General features: G+C 37.1%; 1 protein-coding gene across 11 annotated transcripts in view; it reads right to left on the reverse strand.

Annotated features, from left to right (window-relative positions):
• Positions 1-8727, reverse strand: part of LOC109105012 (sodium bicarbonate cotransporter 3-like) — a 36164-nt gene extending 27437 nt beyond the window's left edge. For 2 of the 11 annotated variants that reach the window (XM_042773054.1, XM_042773055.1), the window contains exon 1: positions 425-863. In XM_042773054.1, the coding sequence (XP_042628988.1) occupies positions 425-490 (66 nt within the window). In that variant the 5' untranslated portion in view covers positions 491-863. Of the gene's footprint in view, positions 1-424; positions 889-8569 lie in introns of those variants that run through there. The other 9 variants (XM_019118356.2, XM_042773056.1, XM_042773050.1 and 6 more) reach the window with 8 other exon arrangements.
• Between the last annotated feature and the right edge of the window lie 4804 nt (positions 8728-13531).

Consider the following 13531-nt stretch of genomic DNA (forward strand, 5'->3'; position numbering starts at 1 on the left):
AGCGAGACTGTATGCAGTGAGATGTGAGATGAGTATGTTTTCTTCCAGTACATTCGCAGAGAGTCCCATGTATAAAAAAAAAAAAAAAAACAAGGTGGCCCTGTCCCGCCACGGGCCTCCGTCCAAGCATTCCTGAGTGCCGTGGCATCAGATATCACCCCAAAGGGCAAAACACAGCAAAGGGTAAAATGTGGACTTGCCTCTTTTCAGTGAAATGCCATCAAATGTCGCTCATGTAAATTAAATTTCATACTAAATACACTATACTGTGTTCAGGCAATATTTTGAAACCAAGCACACCAAACAAACACTAACACCAAGCCAAAGCATATTCAGTGAGATAGGCATAATCGAAATCATGCACCAAGCTCAAGAAAAACTGCATTAGGTCATTAGATACACAAGAGTGAGCCCAAAAACATACCGAGAATCTCGTAGCTCCTCTGGTGGTCCTTAGATTCACGACTTCTCCCCAGAAGTCTTGCATCATTCACAGACCCTGGGGAGGGGTCTTCGAGAAACTTCGAGAAAATCAAACAGTACTTAAGACCACAAGAGCTTCAATGATGCAGGTCTGGAAATATTGATCTTTCAGCTAGCACATAAAAACAATCCGCTACTAAAGCTAAAGATGAAAAATAATCAAAGATCAACCTGAAGCGTTAAATCATTTAACTAAAATCCAAAAAAGCTGACAAGCTACAAACAGGATCTGTGGAAGAGATAGTGTCCACACACTTCCTTAAAGCAACAGTCTACTTTTACCAAGAGAAGCAAAAGCGTCTATGTCACACTGACTAGGAAGCAGAAGTGAAAGAGAATGCTGCAAGACGCTGCCAGTGCACGCTTCTCATGCTGACGAAGGATGGGTCTCACTCCTGATGCAAAGACCTAAACATGAGGAGTTATTTATATTTGAGTGTGACGGTGTGTTGTTGTGAGTGTGCATGTGTTTTTCCATGAGTAGGGGTGAGTGCTTGGGCTCATTCAACACTAGAGCTATACATGGCCTGAGCGCTGGGAAGCTGCCCGGGACAGTGTGCCATTGCCCTGAGGTGTTAAAGGGCATTCAGGGTTTGAAGCATAAAGCAGTATCACAGGCTACCACCAAAGCTGAGATAATCATATTATAATCAGCAAATGTGTCTATACTGCACAAAGAATCTCTTATTTACACAGTGTCTACACCTTTTTGATTATTATCGGTTCTATTTTTTCTGTATTGCTTACACTGTAAACTATAGGGGAAGTTACATCATCAATATTGCAAGCAAATGATGTGATAAGTAGCAAATATAAAATCAGATTTGTTCAGACTAATTTAAATGTCCCTTATCCACCACTGCACTGGACTAACTCAGCACTGTACTTACTCATCTTTAAAAAACACCTTAAAGGCATGGTTCACCCAAAATGTAAAATTCTGGCATCATTTACTCACCCTCATGTTGTTCCAAACCTGAATGGTAATGTTCAACACAAAAATAAATATTTTGAAGATTGATGGCAATTAAACAGTTGCTGGTAGCCATTCCCTTTTTTTTCTTCCGGAAGTCAATGACTATGAGCAACTGTTTTATTTCCAACATTCTTCAAATTATCTTTTTTTGTGCTCAACAGAAGAAAGAAACTCATACAACAACTTTGGAACAACTTGAGGGTGAGTTTGATGATAGAATTTTTATTTTTGGGTGAACTATCCCTTTAAGCTAACTAAATGAATGTAGCAAAAATGTTAGAGAGAGTAAATATCATTTATATTTCTTTCACTAATGGTCCCTAATAGTGTTGTGCAATATGCTCATGCTCATATCGTCGTATCGTCAGCATGTGAGATCGCCGATAGATACATAATATTATAATGCTAATTTAATTATTTACTTACTTAGATTCATAGCCGGAGAGTGAACCATCTCCAGGGTAGGGCTAAAAGCAGCCTAATGTTACTGTAATCTATTAACTAAAGATTATATCTTTTTAGTCAAGCAGCGTATGGATGTCATGTCATAAAATATTTTAATATCTGAGGGTGTACTCACACTAGGCACGGTTGCCCTGAACTGAGCCAGAGTGCAATTATCCCTCCTCCCCTCTCCCCCGCTGGCCCACTCTCTTTTTTGCACTAAACTTTCCAGGCCGGAGCTTGCTTACGTCATGTATGAGATAACGGAGAAAACCACTTTAGCTCATATTCCGCCGAATAATTAATAATAATAATTCATTTATAATTTATTCCGTGCATTGACGTTTACTTGTATGTATCAGAAAATTATTACGGAGACAGCTGAGGTTAATGAAATAATTTGCAGTTTTACTCGCAAACTACATTTCCTGTTCATCAATAAGGTAAGAACGAGAGCCATTATAAACCTAAATATACTTGATCGAATTACATTTATTAAAAAATGTAGTGTAGTAGTAGTAATAGAATATGTTTGCGGTCGTAATGATGAGAGTAGCACACACAAAACAATACGTGTTCCACGCTCCGGCACTGGCACGGTTCAAAATGCCTAGTGTGAGCACACCCTGAATTTGTATTTAACATGATAACAATTTAATAGAAACATTGTAAGTTACTAATTATAATGTTTCCATTTCCTCAGTTATTAAAACAGCAGCTACAGAAAATGAACAAAAAACATTTACATTATCAAAGAACATCATCACTGACTTCAGTCTAGTGTGAGTTTATGCACTTTAAAAACACTCCCGTTATAATCAGTGAAGCTAACTACACTGTTATGGTGAATAAATCTCTTATACTTTCATCTCACATACATCTATTCTACACTTTGTTGTTAATGATGAGAGAATTTGCAAGAGAGCAGGATTTAGTTGGCGAGCATGCACACTCAACAAAACTCCAGTGTTTCAGAATGCCTCTGATTGGCCATTGCATTCATAAACTCAGCGGGATTGTGTGTGATTGGTTATAATGCACAACATTGTGAAAACGCAGAAAAAGATATATGATGGAACAAATAAGCCCTAATATTATATAAATAATAATACTAGCCTGATAAAATGATACAACAATAATAATAATACTAACAACTGTCTTGCTATCCTCAGCCACAGGTGAGATATATCGTCGATACACGATACTATTGTCTATTGGCACAACCCTACTCCCTAATAGCAAGTGGGGGGAAAAAAAGTGCACACAATGCTACTAAGCTGTAAGTAAGCACTGATAATATGCTCATAAAGAGAAAGAACACATACCTGTTGCCCCTGACAACAGAGGGGGAAGTCAGTGCCATTCAGCCAGTGAAGCTGTTAAAGTCAGTAATTAAATCTGGGAAGCTGCGAGAATGGAGGGGGTTTAAAATAAATAAAAAAGTCCCATTCTAATCTAGGAGGAACCATTAAAAGACAATGTGGATGCTTCAAGAATTCACTCATTCATTTTATTATCAGTTGATGTACTACTAAGCATTTGCAAAAGTTAAAAAAACATACATCCAGGCATGGTAATCCAGTGTTTACAAACTAGAACTCACTTTTAAGTATGAACAGTGTGAAACATGAAATGGGATTACCCAAGATCACAATTAACTAGGGTTTAGAATGAAATTTAAATTGTGAAAAGTAATAGGTTGCACATACAAAGTGACATAGAAAACACAATATGAAGAAAGGAGATTGAAAAAAAAAATGAGAGAGATAGAAATTATGGTGTTTTAAAGAAAAATGAGGTTAAAAGCTTTCTTACATCTTACATGTTTTTTTTGTAACCTTTAATCAAAATCATTTTCTTAGATAAGCTCATAAAACATAAAACAGACTTATAATACTAACAAGCATTGGCAAACAGATTTTGCACTGCTGAACAGTCTCAACCCCTCATCTAGATTAACAAAATATTTAACAATGCAAAACGTGCAACAACAAAACCCACCTCTGAAAAAAATCCTTTGACTGTTTTGATATGTGATCAGATATTTTGTAAAATATCCCACCCCTTCTGTGTAAACAAAACTGAAGTAACACATTATTGTAAATAATCTTCTCTGGTAAAATCATAAAAACATAAAACAGATTATGCTAATACTAAGCACTGGCAAACAGACTTTGCACTGCTGAACAAACGCTCATCTAAGATTAATGAAATATTTACAACACAATAATAAAACCCACCTCTGCAGAAATGCTTTGACTGTTATTAACCTGTGATTAGAGATTTTTGTCATTTACAAATATCTATATAAAAATTCCACCCCTTCTGTGATTTAATAAATATTTGTGGTACAAATAAAACTGCAGTATTCTCAGCTCCATTCTGCAGATTCTCCCTCAAAATAAAATGTTTCCAAATTCCCTCTATAGGGACAGATATTGTGCCAACATTACGCCTGATCAGTACTGAGTTAATGAATTGCATTTTCAAACAATTCCTTTCAATAGATGTCAACAAGTGGGACTGGAAAGACTTGTTGTGAATTAGCTGTAGCAGAGCAACTGTGTTGACTACTGCACACTGACAGGTCACAGCGCCTCCTACTACTCTCCCCAACTACTCTAAACCTGCTGAGCTTACGGCTGTGCCCTCTGTGGCTTTATCAACAGCATTGTCTGCTGGGTCCCAGCACCCCCGAGAGCTGCTGATCCTCCAGCCAGAGAACAATGACAAACTTCCTGTCTAATCTTCCATCTGAACAAATGATGTTACGATGACGTTACGATACCACACACTCAACTAACCATGAAATCTTTCTTCATCGCCAATATCCTCACAGAGTCACGACAGAGCACAGAAGAGCATCAATGACCTGAAGACACCTGAGTGATGGATATCAGTGAAGTAAGCAACAGGTGGAAATCGAAACAAGGCTCGTTACGTAACAGGAACTGGCCATTTGCAACATTTTTGGATAAATAGAAAGCTAGCTCTGTTTAGTGACATCTAAACATTATACATACTTATGCAAAAACCCACAACCTTTTCCTCATCTAAATTCCAGTCTCAGATAATAGTGACAACATACACTGTTAACATTTTTTGAAGCTGTGAATACATCCAAGATTAATAGAGTAGGTTTTACAAAAAAATGCCATGTCACTTTTCTGCTTCCAAATTTCATGTTTAATTCAATGTTAGTTGCCGTGTCTTTGTAATTAATAGTGAAATTTACTAGCAACTTTCTACACCATTTTTAAGTGTACCTGCGCCAACAGGTATGAAAGCTTATTTTGCCCCAGAATAAAAAAATAGAAAGATATATACATGGTATTTGCGAATTTACATGGAATTCCGAGTTTATATCTTACACTTTTTTACTCTAATTTCTGAATATGTCACTTAATTTTTATTTTTTTTCTTAAAGGTCTGAGTTTACATTTCAGAAATCTGTTTTTGTTTTTTGCCACAGAATTAAAAAAGGGGTCATATGATATTTCTAAAAAAGAACATTATTTTGTGTATTTGGTGTAATGAAATGCGTTTATGCGGTTTAAGGTAAAAAAAAAAAAAAAAAAAAAAAACCTTTTTCCACATACTGTACATTATTGTTTCTCCTCTATGCCCCATCTTCCTGAAACGTGTCGTTTTTAACAAAGCTCATCAGTCTGAAAAGCGAGGTGTGCTCTGATTGGCCAGCTATCCAGTGCGTTGTGATTGGACGAATACCTCAAGCGTATGACGGAAATGTTACGCCCCTTGCCTTACTGTGATGCGTGTCCCGGTCAGAACACCGGAGCGCCAAAAACAATAAAACCCATTACAAACAAGCAATTTGTTGCATCCAGTGGGGACATAATTACGGATTATGATAACATACTGTTTTTACACGTTGCATTGCATCGCGCCGCATAAACATAAAACAATGTCTGCATTTGTGATCAGAGAAATGACAAACAACAAGCGCTACTCTCAGCAGGTCTCAATTCCAGTCCGCGCCCCCCAGCTCTGCATATTTGCATGTCTCTCTTTGTTAACACACCTGATTCAGATAATCAGCTCGTTAGAAGTGAGGTCCGTGCATGAACTGGATTCCCATTAACATGGTCCCTACACAGTGTTCATTGCTCCCTACTCCCTGAGCAGGGGAAATCTGTTGAAGTTTACCTCACTTCGGAACATTCATTCACGGATTTGCGCTGCGCAACATCTTTACACACGGACAAGTGTGACATCATATACCTCTGTAAATAAATACAATTTAAATTCAGGTCTCACACACTTCAATGCACTTTGAATGGAACATATCTGCTCCCTTCGAACTGGAATCATGGCGGAATATCCTGGGATTTCCACTTACGTTTGAATAAAACAAACGTCTGAAGCCATAAGAGAAACATACAAAATGTGCAGAGCGGGGGGGGCGGGCGCAAGGACTGGAATTGAGAACCGCTACTCTACACTGCTCAAAACTCACGTTTGAATTATCAGTGGCAAATCCTTTACATACTGTATGTAAACGTACTTACAGACTTTGAGTCAGAACAGCTGGCACTGTAGTCTTCTCTCCCAGGATCAGGAAACAGTCATCCATAAAATGTGTTGCACACATCTGAATATTTGGGTTGAACTGTTCTGGAACACTGTTGTAAATACAACTTATCCAATGATTTAGTTGTGTCCTCTTTTGGAAGGCCAAACAAAGTATTTTCGCTTTCACAACGTAACAGCGTCTCCACAACAGCAAGAATCAAAGTTACGCCGCCTTTCTTTACGTGAACATTTGGGCGGCGTTATGCAAATCTTCCCACATTGTGACATAGACATGTGGGGGCGTGTTTAAACGAGCCATTTTAGGAGGGTTTGGATGAGTCTTAACTTTTATAAAGAATATCTCTTTGGGTTTGAGACTTTAGTCTTTCCAACTTTACAGATCTTCTTTATGCACCAAGAGCTTGTAACACTCCAAAGAGAAAGGAACACTTGAAATTGCATTTTATGACCCCTTTAAAGGTAATTGTGACCTTTTTTCTCACAATTGTTGTTTATATCTCAAAATTCTTTCTTTCTCGGAAATACCTTTTGTATTTTCTATTCCATGGCAAAAATAAGCTTCCATAAACAGACTGGCAATTGTGGAAATAGCAAGTAGCAAGACAGAGACTGTTATCTTGAGGTTTTGATAATGATTCTGTATCAGTAATACACTATCTGTAGGGGGAAAAAAAAGAAAAAAAAAACAGTGCACCCACGGCCCACTGGTTTCTGTTTATATAAAAACACAAGCCGTTATGTTCTGCTTTGAAAAGATAAATCAAAAGTAACAATATTCTTGAATGTAAATAAAACAATCATAAAATTAAAAAAATTAATTTATCCTTTGCATGATCTTAAATGCTCTAAATCAAGCAAAATATCATGCAAACACACCTGATGCTCCGAATGTAATACTATCTTTGCAACGAATAAGCCATCCAATGTCTGTTTTGGCTATGTTACTCATCAAATCCATCGCATTTTGGATGTTATGAGACACAATACTGTCAGCTACCACTTACTGCCATTTAGTTTTCCACTTAAAGGATTAGTTAACTTCCAGAATAAAAACATTACATGGAGTGAGTAAATTATCAGGACATTTTTATACTAATCCTTTAAGATGTTTCATGTACTCATAAGAAAAGTGTAAGCATATAAGCTTATATACTTTAATGGAGTAATATTCATAATATATCTTTACTCAATAGTTGCTACGTTATTGATACTTGTAGATGATGTAGTACTGTCCATATGTAAATATACACAACCACTGAATGCGCATCAAGGCTGTTAGTATCTACTGACAGTGCAAATGATTTGTGAAGGGAAGGAAATATTTACTTAAGTTGTTATGACTACATGGAAATTAAGCTTCTGAGGACTGAAAGAGAGGGACAGAGGACAGGGCGCACTTACTCATAAATACTTAAGTAAATAATAATAGCCAGACAGAGTAAGACTCATCAGTTGTTTACTATTCAAAATTTATGTTAAATAGGTTGATATTTTAGTCTCCCACTGACAAACTGATAAAAATGAGTGGACTTCAATGTCAAGTGTTCATATCCCGAGAGGATGTTATGACATGTTATATATATATATATATATATATAAGAAACATTTCTGTTTTTAAAATAGCAAATCATGTAAGAGAAAAAAATAAGTACATAAAGAAAGAATACACACCGAACTCTTGCTTTAATGTTCTCAAAATTGTATCAGAAGAGAACATTCTTGTTAGGAAAGACAATAAAACATAAAACAAAAGTTTCAAAGTGTGTGTTTCGTGCCAGCAGAGAGAGAGATTCATAGCCTCCTGCGCTCGTCTTTCACCGTTATTGTGACGCAACGACAGAACGACACTTCCTGGCAGAAGCGTGGCCACCCCAAAACAATGAAAGTACATTTCCACAGCAATACAACCTCAAAACAAACACCTATCAAGTCCACTAACACAATGTGGAAGCTCCTGGGTCGTTAACAACCCAAAGGAAGTGATGCTTTAAACCAGTCCGCATCCATTTCCCTCATCCCCGTCCCTTTCCTTTCTTTGAAACGAACGCGCGCAGATGCGCTCCCGCAACCCCTCACATCTGAAGAGACAACAACAAATAAATGTGTGCTTACTGTGGTTAGAAGGGGTTTCATCTGTTCAGCGCTATCTTCCTCCATTTGTTCAAACTGTGCACTTCTTCCGTCCCTCGCCGGAGACTGATTTGAATATGATATTTCGAAATGCCCCTTCGCTCGTGTCACAGCCACTGAGAGCGTGTGAATGGTATTTTTACATATATCGGGGCCTGGCAAATCCCGCCCTTTTGGAGATTGACAGGTGACTCCATCCGCTCACTCTCAGGCGACCGGCTTTTTTTCTAGCCAATCACATCGTCGGAACGACGCTCGTATTTGAATATTAATGAGGAGCGGAAGATTTGATTGACTATTGGTTGGCCTGCAAAATTCACTAGGGAAAAGAGAACTCGTGGTGACGATGAGCGTGTGTGTGTGTGTGTGTGTGTGTGTGTGTGTGTGTGTGTGTGTGTGTGTGTGTGTGTGTGTGTGCGTGCGTGTGTGTGTGTGTGTGTGTGTGTGTGTGTGTGTGTGTATTAGGTGCTGTAACTCAGGGTTTCTCTTTCTTAACCACAAACTGTTTGCAGACAAAAAATATCCCTTTTAGTTAAGCAGCGCCGGCGCTGTGGTGGGGCATTCGAGGGCCGTGCCCCCCCTAGCGGTCATTGATGCCCCTCCTACAGGCCATGGCGTGCCCCCCCCCCCAAAAAAAATATCCCTATTAGTTATTATCTTAATATTAAATGTTCAAACTGTAACTTAAATAAAATAAAATAAAAAGAATGGGGAAAATGCATAATTTTGGTTGTTCATGGCACGTTACTAGGCTTCGTCATAGTGAATGCTTATTGGTCGCCGAGTAAACTTGTTACATTTGATTTGCAGCACGCGCGCAAAATCCATTTCAAGTTGAAGAACAGTTTGTCCGTCTATATTATAGAAAGTTGTTAGCAGCTAATTTAAAAAAAATTCTAAAAAAAAAAATGGATTTAGGAAAATGGTTTAGACCTCCGCAGACTCGTCAATCAGCAGACTTAGATACTCCAGCCACGACCACCAGTACCACGGTCTATGAGAGCCGAGCTGGCGCTTCTTCTGCAAATGCTAGCTCCGGACAACCGCCAAAAGATTTAATACGCAGACATTTGTGTGATGATGTCCAACTCGTTTTATGAAGAAAAAAGCCTTAAGTTTTCCGAAACATCTATACGAAAAAAACTTTGTCTGATGGGGACATTTTTTTTTTGCCGGTTTTTTTCAAAGCTTCAAACTGATTCAGTGTTTTATTTTTTTGTCGTCGTAATTTGTTAATTATTTAAGTATAAAAAATAAATTGCTATTTATTGTAGGCCTATTTTATGCTTTTTATTTAGCCTATATTATATTTATATTATTATTTTCTGTCCTGTTCTGTTGTTTAGGCTACAAACATTAGCCGCAATGCCTCGCGCGTTTCCCAAAAATGTAGGCTACTGAACTCGTAGAACTCGAGAATAGGCTACGTGCTACTTGAGTCGCTGTCCATTCGCAAAGTGCTGAACTAGGCTATACTAACCTTATATGGAATCGTATTCTGAACGCTTTAACTAACAATCGTCATCTGTTGTGTAATAGGAATCAAGACAGGTAAAAATAAAAAATAAAAAAATTATTTAATGACATTCTTGTAATAATAAAAAACTCCATAGTCACGGGAAGAAGGCGGCGGGAACCGGCGAACATTTAAATAAAACTTTAAAAACCAAATAAAGATAAAACAGCGCGACAGCCCCTCACGGTCGACTGCCACGCACAAACAAAAACCAAACACAAAATAAAGCCCAGGCCTGGTCCTCTCTCGTCCTTCACTGTCGTCGCTCCTCTTTTGTATCCTCCCAATCTCCTCCGTGGGGACTCGAGACCGGTGAGTGGAGCAGTGTGTCGCTCATTTCCCAATCACTCCACCGGCCTCGCTCCGTTCCCACGGCTCTCGGCCCCGCCCCACTCGTCACAATTCTATATAGATAGATCATTGGAGCTAACATTCTAGGGTAGAATGTCATTCTATAAAGATCATTGGAGCTAACTGACTCTTGCCGTATCCGGTCGGCAAAAACAACAAATTTCAGCGCTGTCTTCTGTTCCTCTTTTAGATAAAAACCCAAGTCTAAATCGTTCATTGTCATTCTATATAGATCTTTCAGATTTAGGTCTGGATTTCCATGCTACTATGATGTTGCCAATGCGTCAAAAAATATTTATCAAACGACAGTGCCCCCCCGCCGATGATCCAATGCCCCTCCAGTAGATCTGCTCTGACGCCGACTCTGTATTATAGTTTTGTATGCTTGAATATTTTATAATGTATCATCATTCAACTGTACTTTAGATCCAAGTAGAACATTTTTTTAACGCCTAATGAAGGTCCATCATATTGCATATCGCAGCTGTAACTGGTCACTATTTCTTTTTGTCAACAATTTTTTAAGGTCCTTCGTTGTGGCAAATGAGGACTGAAACAAAACAACGCTCAAATGCAAATGTGTTCTTGTCCCAAAGTATATGATACTTATTTATTTATTGTTATTGATGGCATATTAGATAAAATAATTTTGTTTTATTTAAAAATCTTCTAGGCACAACTATGCATGACTACTGATACCACTGATTCTAACAAATGCTTTGAAAAAGACATCAAAAAACAAAAAGACGTCTGAAAAAGACTAAAATATTTAAAATAAAATAGTAATTTCTTTGTTTCACATTATGGCTGATATCGACTGGATTATTTATTTAAATATTTTAATTATTCTTATTTTTTTTCACACGATACTTCAGGTAATCGATGCCAAGCTGAGAATTGCTGGACAATTTCTATCCTAGTACTGCATCTCCCCCTAGTGGTCGAGAAGTTCTCAGCATCTATTTTTCTTTCATCTTTCATCCAATTATCTTTTTAAACATAAAGTCACATGACATTCTGTGTTTTTATTCCAACATTTATTTATATATAATGATTATTATAATATAAGTAAAGGCATTTAAATTAGGTTCCCTGTATTGTATTTTAACAAGCAAACTATTCTTGATATTTAAAACTGCATTTACATTTTGATATTGAATCCCTTATTTATCACTTACTTGTTTATTAATCACTTATTCTGATAATAAAGCTGGGACCTCTAGTCCTGTCAATCCAAAACAATTGTCAGAAGTGGGAATTGAATCCACAGCTCCAGAAATCTTAACATAAGATGTTAAGTTTGGCACCTTAACTGATACAAATGATAATTTGCTTCCTTGATTGCATAATATGCCATACTAACTTTTTTGAGTTGACCCTTTTGACTCAAAATGCCCCAACATAAGCAAGTCTCTTAAAAACGTCCAATATTTCAGACGTTTTTGTTCCTATCCTTTAAAATCATATCCGTATAACCAGAATTCACCCAGTGTTTACATCAATGTGACATTTAAGAATAATCCTCTTCATAATTTGTGGAAGTGGAGTCATTGCTTATGAACAGAAAGACGACTTCTTACTAGCAAAAACAAAATGAAAATACTACTAACACATACTACTAATCTGAATGGATTTTAAGTTGGCGGCTGAAAAAATGTTACTTAGTGTAAGTATTCTGCACATTTATCATCCATCTCTCTGTGTTTGTGGGTTAAGTAAAAGTTGGAATAAGCAGCTACAACAAAATACCAGTTTACATAAATCCTTTTTATTTGTTTATTGTGTACTCACTGTGGTTATTGCAAAAATATACTGTGTAGATGGTTGATTTGTAAGTTCATGCAGATCTTACGTGTTGTAACTGGCAGGATCAAGTGAACATGTTCTTTCCAAACTCTGTATGGACCACTAGAAAATAGTGACTTTTCCTGTGCCATTATCTTGAAATTGCACTTTGAAGTTCCATTGAAAAAAGATCGACAAACAAAATCTAAATCAGCTGTCTTTGCCAACACTGTTTGATTACCTTGTGATGTGTTGTCTGAGCAACTCTTCCAGTAAATCCTGATTTTCAGCTTTGGGAATGTGCAGTGACATTTGGTTCCTCTTCCTCTGGGTTGACAGTAAAGAGAAATGCATGCTTTTAACTTCTGTAGGGACAATAAATTGGAACTGATATTAGTACATTCGTTTGTAACCGAAAACATTAAGTGCATTAGATTCGGAACTTAAGTTTCTTACAATTTCCATCCCAACACATATTTCTCTCAGTGCATTTAAAGAGGCCTGGACGTGATGATGTAACCAGCTTTTTACAGCAGTCAGCATCACCTTTTGACCAGTGTGTGGTGTCTAAATCCTGAAAATCAGGCCAAAGATTCTGGGGGTAAAACAAACTATTCCATTTAAATTTTTCATTTTTATTTGAGGAGAAATTAAGAAACAGATATTGTCTTGTTTTATATCTTACAGGTTTTGGAAATATCAATAGGTATAGAGATGTTGCATGTTCCCGGGGATGGGGTTTATGTAAACATCGGGGTTAGTGATACCACAAACCCAGGAAGAAGTTTGTTGTAGTCCCAACCAGCCATTTTTTTTTTTTTGTAGTCCTTAAACAGTGATTTCTCCCTTTGCATTGAACTCTGAGCATCATAACTTTGCAGATGTTGTTTATGCTCTTACAGCAACAGTACACACTAACTAAAGTTCAAAAGGTGAAATCATAATCAAGCACCGCATTAAAACAACTTACAATCTAACTAGAATTTTTTACCAGACAAAGAGCTAATATCAATATTATCAACGTTGTTTTAATTGTAGCATATTTAAGCTCTACACTAGACCTTTATAGCATTTATATCAATCTACACTAGACCTTTATAACATTTATATCAATCTACACTAGACCTTTATAACATTTATATCAATCATGTGCCATTTCTGATAGTTTCTTAGAGAGAAATATTTATAAGTAATAATAAAAATGCATTTTAGTTTGTGATCGTCCTGTCTGTATACTCACTCAGGGTGTGATTCTGATTCTCTTGGTTTTCTGTGATGTTCTGGTCTTCATC

Source organism: Cyprinus carpio, chromosome A16 (genome assembly GCF_018340385.1).
Source record: "Cyprinus carpio isolate SPL01 chromosome A16, ASM1834038v1, whole genome shotgun sequence".
Classification (NCBI taxonomy): Eukaryota; Metazoa; Chordata; class Actinopteri; order Cypriniformes; family Cyprinidae; genus Cyprinus; species Cyprinus carpio.